Raw genomic sequence first — 24,019 nt, forward strand, 5'->3', positions numbered from 1 at the left:
AAATAGAAAATGCATTTGTGGCCAATTGTAAGCCCATGGGTGTGTTTGTATAATAAGAGGTGTTTTCAGGCGCATTGTTGGTGCGTTGCTCTTTTGAAGAACTGAAAATAGACTACTAGTCAATGGCGCAAAATACACCTCTGGGCTGGTCCACAATGCGCTTTCACTTTACTTCTTACACAGAGGGAAGCGCAGCAGCACACAAACATGCCAAATATAAAAAATAAATTTTTAAATCATACAATCCCCACCTCCCTGTAAACTGTCATCTCCTTCAAAACAAATGAACGTGCACAGAGCAGAAGCCAGTGGATCGGCCTCATACATCATGGCTCATTTACAGTTGAGATTACAGTACATTACAGTACAAAAATAAATAACATTGCTGCAATAACAAACATGAAAAACTATTTTAAAACGGAATTAGATTCCATTCTCACACTGTCTGCTCAGTGTCTGTGAACGCCCTGATGGCCTATGATGTCTGTGTGAAGAGAATGCGTTGTGGTATGTAAAACAAGTTGGCTAAAATTGTACATGCGACTCGGACCGCATGCAATGATTGGACAAACGTTTTTACATTTATTACTTAAACGAAAGAACTGAATGAAAGAGTTTTTAGTTTAGGAGCTATTGATGATCTTCTCATTTGATCTTGTGAACTAATCTCATTCTTTTTCTATTAAATGATTTGTTCTGATTATCTCTTAACAGGTGGCAGCAATAAATCCAAACCACCCGTTGGCTCAAATGCCACTACCTCCCTCCATGAAAAACTGCATTCAGTTGGCTGCCTGTGAAGCTAGTGAACTCCTGCCAATGAACCCTGACCTTCCTGCTGACCTCTTTACATCTTGCCTTACTACACCAATCAAAATTGCCCTTCGCTGGTGAGATATGAGAATCATATTTGCATTTATTCATTTAGAAAAGGCTCCCAGTTGTTACAGGCACAAGTATGATGAAGTCATTGGCACACAATGGCTCTCCGAAAGCAGTGAGCATGTGCATTTGAATTCAATTAAATTTTATTTATATAGCGCTTTTCACAATTTGCATTGTTCCAAAGCAGCTTTACAGGGGAAATTAAAAACACAAAAAAGGTAGAACACAGTACATGATAGTTTAACTTGTTATAAAAACACATAGTGAATAATATCTAGTGTCAGCAGTCTCCCGGTGGTTTATTTAGCATTAATTGAATGCTTGGCTGAAAACATGTGTCTTTAATCTAGATTTAATTTGGGCGAGTGTGTCTGATCCTCGAATAGCGTCGGGAAGGCAATTTCAGAGTTTAGGTGCTACGTATGAGAAAGCTTGACCCCCTTTGGTTGATTTAGTTATTCTAGGTGTTATCAAAAGTCCTGAGTTTTGAGATGTTAGAGAGCTTGATGGCTTGTAGTATGATAGAAGCTCTGTTATGTAGGTAGGGGTTAAACCCTTTAAGGCTTTATAAGTGATTAAAAGAACTTTAAAGTCAATACGATACTTAATGGGTAGCCAGTGAAGGGTTGATAACATTGGGGTTATGTGATCATATTTTCTGGACCTGGTTAGAACTCTGGCAGCTGCGTTCTGAACTAACTGTAGTTTTTTTATTGATGATGCAGGACAACCACTAAGTAGCACATTACAGTAGTCAAGTCTTGAGGTCATAAATGCATGAATAAGCTTCTCTGCATCAGCAACACAGAATATTTCGTAACTTGGCAACATTTCTTAGGTGGAAAAAGGCTGTTTTTGTGACATTTGAGATGTGATTTTGAAATGACAGGTTGCTGTTTAATATAACGCCTAGATCTTTTACTGAATTTGTTGGAATAACAGTACATCCTTCAACTTGCAGTTTATAATCAGAAATATTCGGTTTGCGTGTCTTTGGTCCGATAAGTAATATTTCTGTTTTATTAGAATTTAAAAAAAGGAAATTACAGGTCATCCAATGTTGTATATCTTCAATGCACTCTGCCAATTTGGATAGCTGGGAGGAATCATCCGGTCTTGATGATATATATAGCTGAGTATCATCTGCATAGAAATAACTATTAAGTTATTTCAGTGGATAAATATCAGTGGACTGTTTCATAATATTATTGACACATTTCTTTTGTTGTCAGCTGGTGGCAGGAATAGTCACATCCATGTGATCAGACACCATGAAGTAACTCCAGTTTTATCTAAATCACTAAATGCACACAAAAATTAAATTTCCGAAAGAGACACCTAATGTTTCCATTTTTATTGCTATTAAGTTATTGCTTCTTCCTGGCAACGTTGTTTGGAATCTGTTGTAGGGCTGGGCGATATGGCTTAAAATAAAAATCTCAGATTTTTTCACACCAAACCCGTTTTTCGATTTTAATCGATTTCTTTTTTCTATTTAAAAAAAACCTACAACTGACAAAGAAATTGCTCAAAACAAATGTACTCTTTATTTCTATGATTTTCCTTTATGCAGTTTAATCTAAATTTCCCATTGGGGCATAAGTGTAACAGGAAACAAGACTTAAAACATGCTTGTAAACGAGATGGCAGGCCCTGCCATTGTAAACAGTGGAAATGTAGCTTATCAGTTTTCTAATAACCTCAAACTTACAGTGACACAATGCACCTTCAAAATATCTTCAAATATAAATAAAAAAAGGAATTGTGTGTTCGTTTTTGGTCAAATAAATGTAGCAAAGATGACAAAATTAGATTGTACAAAAATACATACAGCAGTGGTACTCATAAAGTGCAAACAAAACTTTAAACAGTTTTCCTGAATCCTGACATTTCCACCACTGAAGTGGATCAGTGTCTGGGTGTGCCGCTACCCTCTCAACAAAATCCATTTCGCAATTAGACGAGAGCCGCTTGCCAGAAGCCCCTCCCATGACACGTATTTCATTCACGAATGGCGCGAATTTCACGCGTGAATGAAGCGAGTAAACTCAAAATGTTCAAGCGTCCAACTACTCGCGAATAGCGCGTTTTATTCACCCACATCGCGTTTGGTGTGAACACTCGGGAGCGTCGGTCGTAGAAGTTAAAGAGAAAACCGATTTTCATTAAAAACAAATCACCCTAAACGTCAAATTCGAGTTAATCGATAAAATCGATTTATCGCCCAGCCCTAATCTGTTGTGAAATCTGCAGTTTCTTAATATTATAAAATTGACCAGGTTTGGTGATAATTATATAAATCCCCTAGGACAGTGGTTCTCAACCTTTTTTGAGTACTGGACCCCATTATAGCTAAAACCATCCTCATGGACCCCCAACCCCCGTGCTCACACCCCATCCCATTTTCTTTCCCCGGCACAACAACTAAATTAGGAAAATTTAAAGATTAGTAAAGTCAGAAATTTTATAATTTTAGATTTCCAGGCCCCCTAAATTTACGTGATACTCCTAGGGCAATGGTCCTCACATAAACTATAAAGTCACAAGGATCCCTGTGCGCATGCCAAGTTTTTGCTCTTACCAAGACCTTGAATGACTGTGTGTTTTTTGTATTTTCTCTTCTAACAGGTTCTGTATGCAGAGGAGTGCTAAGCTTGTTCCAGGAGTGACCTTGGACCTGATTGAGAAGTAGGTGTTGATTTTCTTAAAGCTGTAGTGTGTACCTTTTTGGAAACGAATAAAAAAGCTAACCGTCCAAGTAAAAGTCTGGTGAAAAGAACTAGTTTGGTGAGTCATTAAAACAGAAATATATGTTTCTTCTCCATAAAACGGTTGCTCTTTCATCTATAAACGTTTGTGTTTCCAAGATGATGACTGCTGCATTTATATTACATTCCAGAGAGCTCTGTTATCAGGCTTACAGGCTTTCTTTCTTTTAAGTTATATTTAAATTATATTCACATTGTATTGTATATTGTTTGTATTAAATAAAAAAAATGTTGAATGGGTCGTGAAACTTTGTTAGATTTAAAGGCGGGCTGTCAGATTGATAACGTTAATAAGGATGTCGCCTAGCTCAAACACACAGTACAGGGGGCCGCTTGAGATTACAGTACATTATAGTACAAAGTAAATAACATTGCTGCAATAACAAACATGAACAACAAACGAACGGACAAAATGGATAAAAAGTTTCCCGTTTTAGTTTGAAAAAGTGTTAAAGGTTTAGGAGAGGTAACAGTTCTTCTCATGGCGGACTGAGACTAAAAAGTGGTTCCTCGACTTTTTGCGCCACAAGCAGACCACCAAACACTCCAGATGGCCAGTCCGCCCCTGGTTCTTCTACGGGTAACTCATAATAATACTGGCTAGATATTATTTTAACTTCCTAGTTCATGTAGTTTACTTGTCATTTCCTTTGCAGAAATAATCTGCAGGGATTCTATTATTTTCAAAGGTCTACCAGAAGTTACTTGTGGGCCATAAAAGCGTGCATTTGCAGTAACATTGAGGTTCTTGCTGGTGAAACGGTCCTTAACATTTTATATAGAGATAATGTACAGCCAGGGGGTTGTACATACCATACATTTTGTCTCTTAAATCAATGTGATTGTGTTTCACTTATTTTTATATATACTGTATGCACATGTATGTGTTTGTATATTAATTCAGGATCCCAGGCAGGCTGAATGACAGAAGGACGCCGTTAGGGGAGCTCAACTGGATTTTCACAGCTATCACTGACACAATCGCATGGAATGTCCTTCCTAGAGGTTTGTCCTGATAAAATACTATTAAACATCCTTTAAAACAGTATTTCATGATGTTCCATGAGATTAATACACTTTTTGATCTTTTAACATGTCACTGATCTTGAGATAAGAGACAACATGTTTTAGAAATAGTTTTGTTTTGTAGAAACATTATATACGTACAGTAGGTTGTCATCCAAAATGCCTGTTTTGCACCAGTACACTTAAATGAAATAAATGTAAAGAAATACCATTCACATGCAATAATTACAACTTATTCATATTTTCATTGGTGAAGGGGTAGTTTAATATTTGGAAGAATGCTTATAACCAAACAGTTATTTGACCCCATTGACTACCATAGTAGACTACCCTTTGTGAGAACTTGCCTATTACATTTCTTTGTTCTGTTGAACACAAAAGAAGAAATTTGGAAGAATGTAGGACAGCAAACCGTTCTGGGGTACTTTTGACTACCATTGTAATTTGTCCTACTATGGTAGTCAATGGGGTACAAGAACTGTTTGGTTACAAGCATTCTTCCAAATATCTTTCTCTTTGTTCAACCAAACAGAGACATTTATACAGGTTTGTAGGTGTGCGACGAGACACTTATCTCACGAGACGAGAAACGAGACCGGGTTCACGAAAACGAGACAAGATTTTTAAAGCGGTCATAACTCCGTCAGTTTCTGTATATCTCATGTTAATCTTGAGTACTTACAGAATAGTATCATACTCTTCACATTCAAAAATGTGTCATTATAAAATCAACTTTACTCTATGAAACAAATTAAACTTATATTGTAATGAATTATATTATACAGTAATAAACAATATGTAAACAGTGCAAATGACAGGCAGTAATTGCAAAAAACGTAGGCTCTGTTTTCTTAACAGTCGTAGCATTTAGTAAAGAGCTGTGGTTGTTTTCTCTATATGCTTTTGAATAGTGCTAGTGCTAGTGTTAGCAGAGGTGGCGATCATATCACACTGTCAATCCTCCACTGACTGAACCTTCATAGCTTTCAAAGAAACAGTTAAAACTACATAAACACATCATATTTCATCCTTACATTGCACATATGTAAGAGACAGATGATCTGTTTTTGAAGAGGTTTGCCTGTGAATGTATTTAAAATGACGTAATGTGAACTTGCACAGGTCTGGAACAACTAGAGAGTGATTCATGACAGAAGTTATTTTTCATGCACAGAAATAAAATGTTCAATATTTAGAGAATAATGCAGTAAACATTTTATTGAATTAATGCTTCAATGGAAAAACATTACTAAGTTCTTAGTGAAATTCTAATGTTTTGGTGACTAGAATTAAATGATTAACTTCGTCTGTACAATGTGAAATTTGTTTGTTTTAGACAGCATTTCTCATCTTATTATTAATGAGTACTAAGCCATTGGCAAAGTGAGGCACAGTTGATACACTTTTACTCAATATCGTGACATTTGATGCACCAGCTCTCACTTAGTAAAAGGTTATGAATACAATAACATTTAGCATTTAGTAAAGAGTAGCAAACACACAGTACCGCACCCGCTGGGATCGAACTATTATTAAAGGGATACTCCACCCAAAAATGAAAATTCTGTCATGAAGTTTTTCCGAACCTTTATACATTTCTGTGTTTTGTTGAACACAGAAATGATATTTTTAGAAAGATATTTTTACACAATGTCAGCAACTGACATTTCTGAGACATCATTGACTACAATTGTAGGAAAATTGTTCATTTTTATGTTCTGTTGAACACAAAATAAGATATTTTGAATAATTTAGAAAAACAAACAGCTCTGGGGCACCTTTGTACATGACCTACACAAAAGGTCCTTAGGGTACAAAAATGTATCCAGGAAGGGTTTAATGTGTTGTATACACGTAAAGGTACAAATAGAACCTTTAAGGAAAACACAGCAGCAACAGAAAATGTATACTGTTAAACCTTTTTTTCTGACAGTGTATTTTAGTTTTGTTTCCATTTTATTTGTTGATATTTCATCTAGGCATAATTGGGTACTTGTTCTGCCAGGCAATTGCTTTCTTTCTCTGTAGATCTCTTTCAGAAACTGTTTCGTCAGGATCTGTTGGTGGCAAGTCTTTTTCGTAATTTTCTGTTGGCTGAGAGAATTATGAGGTCATATAACTGTACACCAGTCAGCAGCCCCAGGTTACCACCCACATACATGCACTCTATGTGGTAAGTGTATGGATATAAATACTTTGTTTTTTATTTATTATTACATTTCCAAATAGCACCACTATTGTTAAAAAACACTGGGGAAAATACTGTTTGATCTTTGATTTCGATTTCTTTTAAGCAATTAATGTTTCTGGGAAAACCTGTCAGATATCGTGCAGGGACATTTTCAGTAATATAAAATGTTGAAAGTCAGAATTTCAAAATTGGGTTTTCATACAATTATTATTCTATAATATCATGTGTATCACCTCTGAAAATGTCTTGGTCAAATTTACTTGTTTAATACTGAAGATAGAGATTGTTTGTAAAACAATGGAAAACTTACTTCACTGTTAACTAGTTGTTGTCCTCTCTCCAGGGTAAGGTTTGCTAGTCTCCTTGTGTAGTGATGCAGTGCTCTTAGTGCTCCTGACAGAGCTCTCGTTCTTTAATAGCGCTTTTCCACTGCCTTACACCATGGCAGTGTAGAGCGGCCCTACAATGAAGCTGGAGCACTGGAATCTAGAACTGTTAGAGCTTTGAAGCTATCAGAAATACATGTGGGTATGACAGTGACCCACGTGGCATCTTTTTGTGTTTGCAGGCAAGCATGGGACCTTGCAGTGGACATCTGCCTCTCCCAGCTCCCCACCATCATTGAGGAGGGTACAGCCTTTAGAGTAAGCATTAATGTACCTGGGTTTAAGTGAATATTAGACAGGGAAAAGCTGTTTCCAGATCATAAAATCTTTAAATAGCCTACGGGAAGTTAATGATCAGAATTTACTAGGTGTGATTGAGTTAAAGAAAATGTTTAACACGGATGTAACTTTAATGCCTGCTAAGTCTGCTTTACGTACAGTACCATCTCTTAGCCAAGATCGCCCTCTATCGCTTTCTCACACACAAGATGTTCAGTTGCATTGCTCATGCATTTCATTAAAAAAGTCTCAGGCTCAAGGATCAGACACAAGACTGAAGCTTGTTTTGCGCAAAGTGTAGTCTCCAAATAAACATCACAGTCTGTCCTTATAAAATAGTTAAACTGTGTCTGATTTAAGTACTTTTCTAGTTTAGCCCAGCACAGTAAGAAAAACAGCTTAAGGTTCCCTCTAGTTTTGCATTTGTTTTATAGTCCTGTAAAAACCATATAATCATATTTTGTATATCCACAGCACAGTCCATTCTTTGCTGAGCAGCTGACAGCATTTCAAGTCTGGCTTACAATGGGTGTTGAGAATCGAAATCCACCAGAGCAGCTCCCCATTGTCCTGCAGGTAACCATAATACCAATAAAAGCTATAGCTATGTTCCAAAAAGTATTATGCTGCCAACCTAAAAAGAAACATTGTTTTGTTTTAAAACACCAATGTGTCACATATAAACCAACAGCTGATTTTATGTTTAAATTTGATTTTTTTCAGGTACTCTTAAGTCAGGTACACAGACTGAGGGCACTGGATTTGCTTGGGCGCTTTTTGGACCTGGGTCCTTGGGCTGTCAGTCTGGTAAAAGAGCATGTTCAGATATTCAAATTAAATGGAGTATTGTGGGTGCCATATTTGTCGATATTCCAAACAAACTACCATGTATCACCCCATATTAACAACTTGTGGTAAAAATGAAAGACACATTTTTTTTCTCCCCCCTTCTCTGTTTCTCTCTTTCTTACTCTCTTTAGGCTCTATCGGTGGGGATTTTTCCGTATGTTTTAAAACTGTTACAGAGTTCAGCAAGAGAGCTGAGACCTCTTCTGGTCTTCATCTGGGCAAAGATCCTTGCTGTGGATAGTGTATGTAGCCCTCGTAGTTGTTATTTTAGCTCAGGTTTTTGGCTAAAATTGCACATTGTTCTAAAAACAGGTCAGATATGTACATAACCAGTCAGATTTATAGACCATATGCAGTACTCTTTTATCAGTTTGACTTAGACATGATGACTATAAACTCTGCATTCTTTGTCTTGTTAAATATTTAAGGCTAAGAATAGGAAATTCTGTTCTAAGAAAACAAATATCATATGACATTTTAAAGTGCTAGAGAGAAAAAACATAGCGTGGAGACAAAGACACTGCCGCTTACACTGCTGTAATTAATGTCAGAGGGGCCTCACTCACCCTTTCTTCTCTGTATGGATTTGCATATGATAACATACAGCTTTAAAGGAGCAATGTGGAGATTTTTGTGGCATATTTACATTTAGTCATTTAGCAGACGCTTTTATCCAAAGCGACTTACAGATGAGGAAACATTGGAAGCAATTATAACAACATGGGCAACAAAATACATAAGTGCATCAAACTAGTCCATTAAAGCCTAGCACAGTATACAAAGCTAAGAATAGTGAGGTTAGTATTTTTTATTTATTTTATTAAGAAGAAAGAAAGGGAAAAGAATGAGGTTAAATCAATCAGCAACGTTTTGACGGAAGAGATGCGTTTTCAGGCGTTTTTTAAAGATGGCAACAGAGTCTGCTGATCTTGTAGCAGTAGGTAGATCATTCCACCAATGTGGAACAGATCCAGAGAAGGTACGGATATGACTTTTTTCCTTTTTGGGATGGTACCACTAGTCGTTGTTCCTTTGCAGACCGCAGGGATCTGGCAGGAACATAGGTCTGCATTAGCGATTGAAGATACGATGGTGCAGACCCGCTGGTGGTCTTGTAGGCCAGGAGCATAGCTTTGAACTTTATGCGGGCGGCAACAGGGAGCCAGTGTAACCTGATGAAGAGCGGAGTTACATGCGCTCTCTTTGGTTCATTGAAGACCACTCTTGCCGCCGCATTCTGTATCATCTGTAGAGGTTTGACTGTGCAAGCAGGAAGTCCAGCCAGAAGAACATTGCAATAATCCAGTTTGGACAAGACAAGAGCCTGGACTAGCATTTGCGTAGAGTGCTCTGAAAGGAAAGGTCTAATTTTCCTAATGTTGTAGAGGATGAATCTACAGGACCGGGTGGTGCTGGCAACATAACTTGTAAGGTTAAGCCGATCATCGATTACCACCCCCAGGTTTCTGGCTGTGCTGGACGGTGTAATAGTTGATGAGCCTAGTTGAATGGCAAGGTTGTGGTGAATCTTTGGGTTGGCTGGGATCACATGCAGTTCCGTTTTTGCAAGGTTCAGCTGCAGGTGATGATCCTTAATCCAAAGCGAGATGTCACTCAGGCATGCCGCGATGCGAGCAGAGACCGTCAGATCGTCAGGTTGAAATAACAAGTTGAGTTGTGTGTCATCCGCATAGCAGTTATAGAAGAAGCCATGCTTCTGATTGACCAAGCCGAGGGATGTCATGTAAATGGAGAAGAGTAGCGATCCAAGCACTGGGCCCTGTGGCACCCCCATGTTGAGCTGTTGGGACGCGGAGACCTCATCTCTCCAGGATACTCTGAATGACCTACCCAGGTAGGACTCGAACCATTGCAACGCCATTCCAGAGACACCCACAGCACTGAGAGAACACAGGAGGATGTGATGATTCACAGTGTCAAAAGCAGCAGAAAGATCCAGTAGTATGAGCACAGATGACATGGATGATGCTTTTGCCAGTCTCAGGGCTTCGAGGACTGAGAGCAGTGCAGTCTCTGTGGAATGACCGCTCTTGAAACCAGACTGATGCTGTCCAGGAGGTTTTTTCACATGAGAAAGGAGGAGAGCTGGTTGAACACAACTCGCTCCAGAGCTTTGGCAATGAAGGGAAGAAGGGAAACCGGCCTGTAGTTTTCTAGCAGTGTAGGGTCGGGGGTGGATTTCTTCAGTAGCGGTGTGATGCAGGCCTCTTTGAACGCTGTGGGAAATGTCCCAGTGGTGAGCGAAGAGTTGATAATGTGGGTCAGAGCAGGCACAACCGTTGGAGAGATGGCATGGAGGAGATGGCAGGGGATGGGATCTAGTGGGCAGGTGGTAGGGTGGTTGGAACCAATGACCTTGGAATCATCAGCTTCAGACAGAGGAGAAAAGGCGAGGAGCACACACGTGTCAGGGATGTTGGCGGGTTCGACAGGTGGTGACATAGAAAACTGGCTGCTGATGGCGGTAGTTTTCTTTACGAAGAACAATGCAAAATCAGCAGCTGTTAACTCCGATGAAGGTGCGGGAGCAGGCGAACAGAGGAGAGCAGAGATGGTTTTGAAGAGCGTGCGAGAGTCCGGAGAGTTGCAGATCTTCGAGTGGTAGTAATCAGTTTTTGCAGAGGTGACGTCAACAGAGAAAGTAGACAGGAGAGACTGTTAGAGAGAGAGGTCAGCAGGGTCTTTTGACTTGGGCCATTTTCTCTCAGCTGACCGGAGGCTGACGAGATGCTCACGCAGTACATCCGATAACCAGGGAGCCAACAGGGATGCATAGGCTGGTCCAGATGTAAGAGGGCATAGATTGTCCAAAAAAGATGTAAGCGTGGAACAGAGAGTGTCTGTGGCACTGTCAAAAGAGAGAGCTCCTCAGAGGGGGGGGGGTTGCAGAGAAGACAGCAGCGGAAAAACAGGAGGGAGGGCAGGTTGCGCCGAAAAGTGACCATCGGTAAGACATCTGTGATGTCCAGGGCGGTGAGGTCGAGGTTGACGAAGAAGTGATCAGATGTGTGCAGCGGGGTGACCTGAGAGTGATGAGTGGAGCAGTACCTTGTGAAGATCAGATCAAGATGATTACCAGACTTGTGGGTTGCTGATGTGGAAACCTGCTCAAGGAGAAATGATGCGGTCAGGTTGATGAAGTCAGCAGCCTGTGGCTTTCCAATGTGGATGTTGAAATCTCCTAGTACCACCAGGGAAGTACCATCCTCAGGGAAGGATGAAAGAAGCACATCCAGCTCCTCCAAGAAATGTCCAAGCTGACCTGGGGGACGATATATAACTACAAAATGACTTTTAACAGGGTGCAGCATGAAACTCAAAGGAGCTGTTGTCACACAAGGGTGTTAGCTGATTGAATTTCCAGTCCTTGGGGATAAGTAGACCGGTGCCTCCACCCCTTCCTGTGTTGTTTGCTAAATGGTGCAGAACAATTTTCCTAAAGGATAAATACATTTATAGCAATATCAATGCAAGGGCTGTGGGACAAAGTTTGGTTATGGGAGAGGGCAGCGGGAGTGGCAGAGTCCTCTGGTTTGATCCATGTTTCTGTAAGTGCTACAATGGAAAGACCAGAATGTTTAACAAAAGCTGTAATGAAATCTGCTTTTTTCACAGCAGATTGGCAGTTCCACAAGCCTATTGGGAAAGTAAAAGGGGCAGTTGATAGAATTGATACATTGTGCATATAGCATATAGCAGTGAGGTTTGCAAATTGAGAACCAACGGGTCACCATTCCCTTTCAAAGAAATCTGGTGGCTCTCAAAGGATAAAGATGTCATCTCGTTTTCGCTTTTTTGCCGATGGAGATAATGTATTTACTAAATGTGCTTTGTAGGGCAGTATGTCCATTTAGAAAGCTCATGGCAAATTCCATGTAAGGGGATCCGTGGTGTATGTAGACACTCGTTCTAAGGTAATTAAAAGACACAAGCTCACAGAAAGGCATGGAAACGGCGTTGTCATTGGTCGATTAAGTTACTAAATATTGTAACTTGCCCAATAAACGGTTAAAACTTTGAGTGTGTTGTTTAACCAATGCATGTGTACTTAAATCACTTTTGAAAATTCTCTTGGCATTTGTACAAACATTATACATCAGTATTCTACAAACAGTCATAAAAAATTGTAAAGTATTCAATGAACGTTGTTGTTTTGTGTCCACTTTGCATAGAGATTTGTCTTTAGTTTTTGCCGATGTTGCTGCATGGCCACTGAATTACATGCCTTATCTGGAGGTCCTGAGGAGTTTTATGGCCACCATGGCATGAACCTTAAATTTTGCGGCATCTAGGGGTAAGGTTGCGAATTGCAACCAACGGCTCACTCCACCCTCCCTTTCAAAGCACTAAAGTGGCTGACACAGGACTAAAATGTCGTCACTGTTTTGATTTGCCGAAGGAGATAATGTAATTATGTAATGCTTTCTGTAGAGCAGTTTGTCCGTTTAGGGATACTGTAGAAACTGGGTGTACCTCACACGTCTTAAAAAGTGAAGTTGCAGGCTCTTTGATTGCCCCCTGGTGGCTGGCTGCAGTATAGATCATAAACAACGCCCCTCCATGTAAACAAATATGTTTTCCAAATGATGTAATAATTTTCCCAAAGATATTTTCTGTTAATTTAGTCCGATTTAGTGTATCACGTGATGATCACATTGATGTATGTCCAAGTGATCGGCTGGATAGGGGATTCATAATGTTTTTTTGATGCCCATATTATCACTCTTAGTTGTAAATGTCCATCACTGGTATCTCAATCATGTGTTGAATAGTGGTGCAGTTTCACAGTGGTGTGTGTGACTGTATTAACACAAAATTCTGTTCCAAAAACATCCGTATTAATATCAAATTGCTGAATTGTTAGATATAAGTGTTTTTTGGTCAACTCTTTCAATGATTTACCTTTTTTCTTTTTTTCCAGTCTTGTCAAGCTGATCTTGTAAAAGACAATGGTCACAAGTATTTCCTATCAGTGCTGGCTGACCCATACATGCCTGTGAGTATCTTACGATAATTTTTCACTTTTTTTAATTGCAGTATTCATATGATATACTGACAGTGAAACATCAATGATAATACAATTAAATTACACATATTTAATTCATTTTGTTGAAAATGGTAAATCAGAGCTTTGAACAGGGGTATTGCTATAGAACAGGGGTATTCAATTAAAGTTTAAAGAGGTCTAGTCTTTATATTTTCTTCCAAACGGAGGTCCGGACAATATGTTTTTATTAAATAAATAAATATTTAATCAATTTAGCCCATGCTGTATAAAATATATGATCCTTTGTATAGGTTCTGTGGCTTTAGGGGAATGCCTTCTTAATAGAAGTCTTATAATTAATATTTGTAAATAAAAAACTACTGACAACATGCAAACAGCAAATGTAATGTAACAATTAAAATCATAAACAGAAAACTGAATTAGCTTTTCCATGCAATTTTCACCCTTTCACTCTCATACAAGAACTTCTATCTTTAAATAATTTCCCAATTAATATATTGTCAATTAAAAAATGTGAACCTGCTTGTGAAAACCCAGCAAAAGTCTTTCATAAACTCATCCTACAGAATATTCTGTGAAATAAAACAATATCTTCAGTATTGACTGAATAAAACCAAAATCTTAGTGAAATCAATTCGATTATGAGATGTTAGTCTCACAGTTTTCACAGGGTCACAAATGTTTACATGCTGACAAATAATGCTAAATGCAGATAAAACCGTTATGGTTAGTAAAATATCACAAATATGGTTGAAAGGATGGAGACATATAGCAAACAGACTGACGGATAAAAATGCTTTAATATTCGCTGCAGTTTGTTTACTGTTGTGTGTCCATTTACCGGCTCTGCGTGTTTGCACCAGTGTTGTTAAAATAAGTACGTGTTTGCTGCTCTTCATGCGGCGCGTCTTTGGCGGGAGAGAAGCAGCGCGCACGGAGCGGAAAAGGGTTCAAATGAAGTGCGTTTAGCACTAAATAAAGATATTCGAGGATATAGGGGCAAAAGATCAATGACATAATGTTCCTGAGAATGTATTTCGGCAAAGGTCCGGATCTGGACCGCGGTCCGCTTATTGAGGATGACTGCTATAGAACAAAGGCAAGAAGTAATTATTATTAGTGTCAGTGCTACATTCATGCATTTGGCAGACGCTTTTATCCAAAGCGACTTACATTGCATTATGTAAGTTGCATTACAGTTGCTTCTAAGTGTGTTTAATCCCCTGGGATCGAACCCAAGACCTTGGCATTGCTAGTGCCATGCTCTAACCACTGAGCTACAGGAAAGCTACTGGGTACTACAATTTACTACAAGGGTACTACAATTTCCTTTAGCAAGTACTACAGTGTGAGTGTTCAAGTTAGTGCGTTTGAGTGTGTGCTTGACGATAGCTGCAGTCAAACAGTAAAATGCTCGCGAAATAAACTCTCAGAGCAACTCTGGAGATGAAGTTCATGTGTTTATATCCTCATACAGTGCAGACACAGACAAATCCATGAGCATCACTCGTGTAGTATGTTAAACTGTTCACCTCATTCACTCAGACACGCAGAACAGCCTAAGGACATATTTAAGTAACAGGATACCGCATCCATTGATTTCTGTCACACACAAACAAAAACGACAAACGCAATTTACACAAACACGCAGCTCTGTTGCGCCTATTCTTATTATTCTTAGACCTGTTTTTTTTTGTTAGCTTTGTAAGTTAAGGAAAACTCACTCTAAATTGCCCATACAAAACATTCACTTGTCCCAGACAAGAGTTAATGTCGAGTCCTGTACATATACTATGAATTTGTTCTTGATTCTTTTTCTCTAGGCCGAGCATCGAACCATGGCTGTCTTCATTCTTGCTGTGATTGTCAACAATTATAACACAGGACAGGTGTGAAAGAGAATGATACACAGAAAAGTGTGCCGAATCAACACGCACAAACAATCATATCAAATGACACCTATTTTAATCATTACTGTAATTGTGGGCTGTGGGGGTCAACCCTTTATGCACAAAAACGATAGGTGAGTAGCCTCTTCCGAAGGACATGTCAGGAATTTTGTTGGGATCTAGTAAGGATATTGCACAGTCAAAACAGACTTCCAGCTCAATGATCATGTGAAGCGCGCACATAAATTGTGTGATTTGGCTTTACATTGCATTGGATTTACAGTGAGAAGAGTCAGTATTTAATAAAAACATTGCTGTAATAGAGATAGATAAAATTCCTAGATATCTGTATAATGCAGTTTTTTACTACAGTTTAACAATTTACTACATTTAGACAGAGCACCCATCTGAAATGTTGTTGTTGTTTCTTGAACATTTTCTAGTACTTCTTTCTAAGGTCGTAATCTGTATGTATCACTGTATGTTTTTGTAAATGCTATTTTGGTACAAGTGGGTCTCTGTCTGTTTCTCATTCAGGAGGCATGTCTGCAAGGTAACCTGGTTGCGATTTGTCTGGAGCAGCTCAATGACCCTCATCCTCTCCTCAGGCAGTGGGTGGCGATATGTTTGGGCCGAATCTGGCAAAGCTTTGATTCTGCACGCTGGTGTGGAGTTCGAGATAGTGCCCATGAGAAGCTTTACAGTCTCCTGTCTGATCCCATACCCGAGGTTCTGGAAGTTTGCTAGTCTTTTCTGTGCTTCTATTTCTGACCTAAGCATTTCCTATATGGTTAGAATTTAAAGACGACTCTGACAAGGCAGTTTGTGCCCTCATTTCTCATTGTCAGGTGCGTTGTGCAGCTGTGTTTGCATTGGGTACATTCGTGGGTAATACTGCCGAAAGAACAGACCACTCCACCACCATCGATCATAATGTGGCAATGATGCTAGCACAACTCATTAATGATGGCAGTCCAATTGTGAGGAAGGTAAGTCGTCATTTCAGGCGTGATTTTATCATTGTTATCAGCTTCGTCCTTAAAATCTTAAAGGGATACTCCACGCAAAAATGGAAAATGTGCCATGAATTACTCACCCCCTAGTTGTTCCAAACCTGTTTACATTTCTTTGTTCTGCCGAACACAAAGATAATTTGAAGAATGTAACAAATGACATTTCTGGGTCATCATAGGTGCCCTTGAACTGTTTGCTTTCCTAAATCCTGGAAAATATCTCTTGGTTTTCAACAGAACAAACTTTGATGTGCCAGAAATGTCAGTTGCTTAACATTTTTCCAAATATCTCTCTCTCTATATATATTTCTTTTTGTTTATCTTAAGTTTGGAACAACTTAAGGGTGAAGAAATTATGATGGAATTTTCACATTTTGGTAGGGTATCCCTTTAAAAGCGGTACCCATTTACTTTTGTTGGATGGAGACAAAATCATTCAATACTGCGGCCGTTATTTGGTTACCAACATTCTTCAAAATACCTTCCTTATTCGTGTTCTACAGAAGAAAGTAATATTGGTTTTAAATTACAAGAGGGTGAATAAATGATGCCAGCATTTTCATTTTTGTGTGAACTGTCCCTTAAAAGGTCTCTTTAAATGTAAACTGCAAATCAAATCATGTTGTCCTTAATTGTTTCTGTTTTGCTTGATACACAATTTTTTACCTGTATTGTTTGTTTCTTGTGTCTTGTGTTTACATGTTTTGACTTTGATTTTTGTTTATCTGTCTATCTCCATGTTTAGGAGCTGGTTGTTGCTCTCAGTCATCTGGTGGTGCAGTATGAGAGTAATTTCTGTACTGTAGCTCTGCAGTTCATAGAGGAAGAGAAGAACTATGCTGTGCCCTCACCGGCCAATTCCACAGGTATCCTGTCTTTCACAACCGTTTACTTCCTTTGTCTTTCCCATTTTTAATCTTCCCGTCACTTTATCCTTTGTAGATAGACTTTTAGTATTAACTCGCAAATGAAGGGAAGAAATAGGACATGCATATCGTTCACCCACCCATCTAGCATTGCCCCTTATCTTACTGTGTTTAGAGACAGGAAACGTCACACCAGTAAAGGAGAGCCCTGCCATACCTCGTTTACGATCGGTAAACTCCTACACAAACCTCAGAGCTGCGACTACTGCTCGAACCCTTAACAAGAGTCTTCAGAATCTTAACCTCAACGAAGAGGGTGAGTCCATTTTTGGACTTTACATCACTTATTTTCATTTTTTAGATGAAGTTGAGACATGTGTGTTATATGTGCTTATAGGTGGTCCGGCAGCATTTTCACCAGGCAACCTGAGCACCAGTAGCAGTGCCAGCAGTACACTGGGTAGCCCTGACAATGATGAATACCTCCTGTCCTTTGAAACCATCGACAAGATGAGGAGAGTCAGCTCATACTCTTCCTTAAACTCTCTCATTGGTAAGATGCCCTTTTTAACAACATTTACAGTTACAAGTTAGTCTGGTGTCACTAAGGGCGGTTTCACATTGGCACTATTGGTGCGCACCCGGGTTCGAGTAATGTCAGATTTTGGTTCGTTTGGGTGATGTGAACGCTGTCTTCCGAACCAGGGTGTGCACCCGCGAAGTGTACCTGAGTCCGCTTAAAAAGGGGGATCTGGGGTGCGGCTCATAGCGAACCGCTATTTATGACCTATTATATGGTAAAGATATGTGCGTGTGTGTGTTTCACTCACTTTTCTGTCGAGCGTGACTGACATGCTCCAAGCAGAGAGCTCTTTATCTCATTTCTGCGTTCTTAAGAGCATTTGCAGTACATTCATAAGACAGACGAAAGTGCTGTTATGTACTGAAGCTTAGGAAACAAAAACTGTGTCTGGGCGTTGCAGCAAGTTTGCCAAAGATCACCCTGAAACGCCACAACGCTACTGGGAAAATGTCTAGTGAGCAGATGAAAAAATACCAGCATCGCTATATGTGACGTGAAGCATCATCCCAAATGTGAATTATGGTTCAGGGAGCATCATGATTTGGGCTGCTTTGCTTTGCTGTCTCTGGACTTGGGCTGCTTGCCTTTGTGGAAGAGTAAATTAATTCCCAAGTTTACAAGAAAATCCTACAAAACAATCTCAAGGTTGTTGCCTGCAAACTGAAGCTCAGAAGAAGATGGGTGATGCAGCAGGATAATGACACTAAACATTGAAGCAAAATCTACTGCAGAAGGTTGCCAGAGAAATAAAATCCACATTTTAAAGTGGCACACTTTTAGTCCACAAAAAGAATAATAAAAATAATAAAATCCTTTCAAATACAATAATGTTCAAGTACTTGACCTCTGGGACTTCTTTGGTTATTTTCGTGTATATGACAGTCAACACCCTGGACAATATCTGGTGGAGATACAACAGTGTAAAACGCTGGAATCAAAGGGTGCAAAAAATCTAAATATTGAGAAAATTGCCTTTGAAGTTGTTAATCAGAGGCGCTGTAACAGGAAATCCACTCACAAAAATAAAGATTTTATATATTTTGGGTTGAAAATTTTCAAAATATCTTAATGGAGCATGATCTTTACTTAATATCCTAATGTTTTTGGGAGCAAAAGAAAAATCTATAATTTTGACCCACACAATATATTTTTGGCTTTTACTAAAAATGTTCCTGTGCTACTTCACACTGGTTTTGTTACATATGTCACATATGTTAAATTGTCACAAAAAAATTGTCATACTTGAAAATGCCCGACATAGGAAATAAATTTTGGAAATATGAAAACTCAAATAATCTTTTGGTGGTTCAAACTAAAAATCAGACACTGTGCAAAAACAAAGTGCACAATAATCAAGGGGTGACAATGGAAACAGGGGTCTTCAACTACTTCTCTTTGTGGGCCAGATTTTTACCATATCATAATTGGTTAATTTTACCAAATCATTATTTTGTATTTCTGTTGTGTTATTTATTGCATATTTTTTCTTTTTTATGTTTTTTGTTGCTGTATACGTCATATATTAAAACACGCACACAAATATTGCATCCAGTATTTGTGCGTTTTTATTATATTTAATAAAAAGGGATATCGTCTTCTTAATTGTATTTTATATTCCTTAAATTCATTAGTTTACCCAAAAATGTAATTGATGTTCATTTACTCAAACTCCATTATAAGGAAACAGCCTGACTTACCAAAACAACAACCACAGAAACCAAATTAAACATTAATTATTTTGTCAATCACTGATATCAAACCTAAACATGATAACAGATGCAGATTCAGGGTTTCAGACCATTTTTTATGAGTCAATTCTCGCAATTCCCCCTCCATAAACATAAACATGGTGTTTTTATTGTTTAGTAAATTTAAACAATCAAAAACGATGCAAAACATGTATTTTTGAGTTTGTGATGGTGAAGTCCCTATGGAGAAAATCACTTGCTGCCCTCCATCCGAAACTTTGCTGACTTCATGCAGAAGATCCCTTATTTCATGGACTTTTTATCACCATAGTGCCTAAACTTGCGTAAATCCAGGAAATGGGTGTCAAATCGAAAACATTTCTCCCCATTTTGTGTCCCCCCCACTTTTCAAACCAGAGTTACACTCTTGGTTATCATAATGCAAAACTTGGTACTTATCTAACCAAAAATATCTATAAGTTGACAAGAAGTTTATAAAAAATCTTTGATAATATCAAAATGTACATTCAAATCCTAAGTCATATACTGTATGAACAACTAGAAAATATAGCCCTCTATAGAAACTATTCTGTAGAGGGCTATACTGAAACCAATTGATTATTCCATTACACATGCCACAAACCGGATGGCACTAATAAAAAAATATTTTGCCTTGTATCTGTTTCAACCTAAATAATGCTTTAATTAAAACATTCTTTAAAAATACATTTAAAATAAAATGTAGTTTTCGGTGGGTAAAAATGGGTAATAATAATTATTGCATAAATATGAATTTGTACCATCAAAAACATGTATGACATTAATTTTCCTGTAAAAAGAAACTTTTTACCGTGAAGGAGCCAAGTGTGACCCCTAAACGAAGAGTCCCAGAGGGTTAATAATAACGATGAACACTAACATATATAGTAGGGGTCTTAAAATGATATATTGGTAAATTTTATTTAACGTGTATACAAAAATGAGGACATTTGGGTTTGACCTATTGCTAAATATAGGCTGGTTTTAGAAATAATATAATTTTAGAATGTGTTTAGTCTTTTCTCACGTTTCATTCATGGCTTGTTAAATAACTGGTGTTAAGTCCATAATCTACTTCTCTTATTAATTTATGAATCACACATTTCTGTATTTTACTGTAAAAAAGAAAGACTTGTTTGTTTTTAGTGTATACATATATTCTCTTTTAAATTCAGAATAGATTATTGAATGACTTTTAAGTGCTGTGTATTATTTTGTTTTTGCTCCTTTAGCATTGTATTGCCATTTTACCTTTTGGAAATGGATGCCTAGAGATCACTTTACTCAGATTATCTTTTAATTCATTTTAGAATTTAACTCCATACTCTTTGTACATCAAGTGAGAGACTTAAGCTATGGAATTTACACTACTTGTGTGTTATCTTTCCAGGTGTGTCTTTTAACAGTGTTTATACTCAGATTTGGAGGGTACTACTGCATCTTGCAGCAGATCCGTTTCCAGATGTCTCTGATCTGGCCATGAGGGTCCTCAACAACATTGCATACAAGGTACAGACCACCTTTACATATCCATTTAAGCCTATTGTATTTTACCTGTTCACTCCAGCCCTTGATGTTGTCTTGGTCTCCTGGATAGATACAGTATTTTCACTTGATTTTTACACAGGGCTTGACATTAAGCATTGTCATGTGGTTGCCATTTGGATATTGGTAAAGAAATTGTTAATATGATCAAGTTTACTTATAAGTTTTTTACCCAGTGTCCGCTGCGGCCACCTAAATGTGTTAATACTCTCCATGATTGCTATAGAACAAAAGTAAGCAGTGATTATTATTAGTGTCAGGACTGTACGTCAACATTCTTTGCACAGAACACTGGTGCCACAGAAGCCAAACATTTGTAACACAAGTATAAAACATCTGTGTCGTCATTAGAAAAATATGCTAGTGCAGTTCATTACAGGAGTAGGTAGGTAACTGACAAATTATATTAATGATACAAACAGATGGATTATATTAGGGACATTTCATTTTTTTGCTATACAATAGAGAATAGAGAATCTGTCCACGTAAATTACTGTAATATACTATAGTGATATCTGCCATAATAAACTGCAGTAAAATTCCTAGATGCTACAGTGTTTTTGAACCTTACTATGGTATACAACATTATCAATTTACTATAAGGGTACTACAGTTTCCTTTAGCAAAAACTGCGGTATTTTTCCATCTGAGTGTTCAAGCTTACAGGACTTTTATTTTGACGGATCGTCGGGAAGATGCTTGAGTTTGAGTGTGTGCTTGACGATAGCTGCAGTCAAACAGTAAAATGCTCGTGAAATAAACTCTCAGAGCAACTCCGGAGATGAAGTTCACGTGTTTAAATCCTCATACAGTGCAGACACAGACAAATCCATGAGCATCACTCGTGTAGTATGTTAAAGTGTGCACTTCATTCGCTCAGACACGCAGAACAGCCAGATGACATACTGGATTTAAATAACAGGATTCCGCAATGCGTTGAGTATTGTCATACACAAACAAGCACAATCCTGCCAAATCACAGACAGATCCAAAAAAATACTTAAAAATGTAATTCATGAACAAATTATGAAATATCATGAATTTCATCTGACAGTGATGATTTCCATGCAAAAATGTTTTAATTATACACAAATATTTTTTGTGGGCTGGTAAGGGAGGTGGTGGTTTTTGACTTTTTTTTCAACAAAGAGCAGTGTTATCCTCATATAAAAATCAACCCACGGTTATAATACTTAGAATTTCTGTTCATGTGTTTTCAGGCCACCATGAATGCTCGGACACAAAGAATTTTAGACTCTGGATCTCTAACCCAATCAGCTCCTGCCAGCCCTACCAGCAAAGGAACACTTATACATCAGGCTGGGTAAGCTGCATACATGCTTAGATATGCATTTCATTGTTTTTTAAATTAGCAGTGAGACCAGATAATGGCCTACAAAATAGCTGGGAAAATATCGAAAATGATTATTAACCTGCAGATTAAGAATGTGTATGTTGTGAGCTTGGCTACTGCTTTTGGTTTTGTTTTAACACATGCTGCGTTGCATTGCATGCAATGTTCTTTCACAGCACATTAATCATTGTTTTGGTGCTGCTTGTTGGTGGTGTAGTACTTCCCACAGATCCAAACGTTCTTCATCTCCTTCCAGCGGATCCCCACCTGTGCCTGGAGCCTCTAGTTCCAGCCTCACCAATGAGGTGCCCAAAGCCCCTGTCCGGGATGGGCCACCTGCTCGTCCAACATACACTCCAACGCTGGGTGGCCAGGCACCCCACTCGCAGCAGTTCCCACGTACTAGAAAGATGTTTGACAAGGGCCCAGATCAGGTACACCTATATTATGTCATTATATTATATTATATTCCATTGGTTTGTATTACATTAGTAATAATACTAATACATTAGTTCTTAAAAAAAGAATTCACACTTTTAATTCTGTTTTATTCTAATTCACACTTTACAAATGTCTCCATTTTACACAATATTTCATGTTTTAACAATCTCCATCCCCTGCAGTCACCTACATAATATGTCAGTCATGCCGCAGTTACACTTAGACAGTATAAATTAATCTAGTAGTAGAGTTATTGCGATCATAATTGATAGGGTACACATACCAATATAATCATATATAGTGTAGATAAATAGACATAAACCAATATATAACACATATAGCCCCTGAAATGGAGAGGGGGCACTTAGGTGACAACTTTAAACAATGCATGGAGCCAAAGTAACAAGCCCACTCAAAATCCGGGAGTGTCAACTCACAGTCGGAACAGAGAGATACTCATGCGTATTAAAGACAAGCGACATGTCACTTTGCATACGTTTGGGTTGTTCCAATTGAAGATACTTTCACGTATCGACGATAGTCAGACATTTTCCTCGCGCCAGAGTCTGTTTATAATGTGCGAGGTTAGAGTTTTCCATGCATGAGAGAGCCTGTAATGCACACAGCTCCGGGTTTTCCTTGCCGGAATTCCTATTCCTCAGGTTATAAAACCAGCACACGAGTTGTTCCCTTTTGCTTGCACAATCAAGCAATTACAGTGCATGCGGGCATCAGTGACGCATTCGGATTAATGCGGATTACAGCAATAGTTTACTTTCTCTCGTGGAAAAGCCTGCCGCGGGAAGTAGCAATGATGCCAGCTTCCCTAAACTCACACGCTAATTCGCAGGGCATTGTCTAACCACCTTTGCTTTAGTTTTTTTGTCAACAAATCCAACTTGTCATAGATAAATGCATAACCTGCCCATCCCTCAATACTATTGTGTGTCGGCTATCCACAGGATGGTGATAGAACGATCTGACTATTCTGAGAATATCGCCCAACACTAATTTAATGCCACAGCGAGGACTGCTTTTATAAGAAGTACTTTATAAGACTTTCATTATATTATGTTGCCACCTTCCTCAGCTTGGAAAGACAGCAAGTCACTGTCCAGGCATTTTCACAAGTGAAATCTTGTAAATCTTTTTTTAATACTAATATTATCATACCCCTGCTATGACTTT

General features: G+C 38.4%; 1 protein-coding gene across 6 annotated transcripts in view; it reads left to right on the top strand.

Annotated features, from left to right (window-relative positions):
• Window positions 1–24,019, top strand: part of rptor (regulatory associated protein of MTOR, complex 1) — a 60,097-nt gene that overhangs the window by 12,445 nt on the left and 23,633 nt on the right. For 4 of the 6 annotated variants that reach the window (XM_079460346.1, XM_079460348.1, XM_079460351.1 and 1 more), the window contains exons 7-24: window positions 715–890; window positions 3,514–3,573; window positions 4,558–4,658; window positions 6,708–6,852; window positions 7,439–7,514; window positions 8,010–8,111; window positions 8,259–8,342; window positions 8,516–8,626; window positions 13,327–13,401; window positions 15,237–15,302; window positions 15,840–16,031; window positions 16,151–16,291; window positions 17,061–17,181; window positions 17,357–17,497; window positions 17,579–17,734; window positions 20,882–21,000; window positions 22,257–22,360; window positions 22,608–22,824. In XM_079460346.1, the coding sequence (XP_079316472.1) occupies window positions 715–890; window positions 3,514–3,573; window positions 4,558–4,658; window positions 6,708–6,852; window positions 7,439–7,514; window positions 8,010–8,111; window positions 8,259–8,342; window positions 8,516–8,626; window positions 13,327–13,401; window positions 15,237–15,302; window positions 15,840–16,031; window positions 16,151–16,291; window positions 17,061–17,181; window positions 17,357–17,497; window positions 17,579–17,734; window positions 20,882–21,000; window positions 22,257–22,360; window positions 22,608–22,824 (2,187 nt within the window). The remainder of the gene's footprint in view (window positions 1–714; window positions 891–3,513; window positions 3,574–4,557; window positions 4,659–6,707; window positions 6,853–7,438; window positions 7,515–8,009; window positions 8,112–8,258; window positions 8,343–8,515; window positions 8,627–13,326; window positions 13,402–15,236; window positions 15,303–15,839; window positions 16,032–16,150; window positions 16,292–17,060; window positions 17,182–17,356; window positions 17,498–17,578; window positions 17,735–20,881; window positions 21,001–22,256; window positions 22,361–22,607; window positions 22,825–24,019) is intronic. The other 2 variants (XM_079460347.1, XM_079460349.1) reach the window with 1 other exon arrangement.

Source organism: Barbatula barbatula, assembly GCF_947034865.1.
Source record: "Barbatula barbatula genome assembly, chromosome: 7".
Classification (NCBI taxonomy): Eukaryota; Metazoa; Chordata; class Actinopteri; order Cypriniformes; family Nemacheilidae; genus Barbatula; species Barbatula barbatula.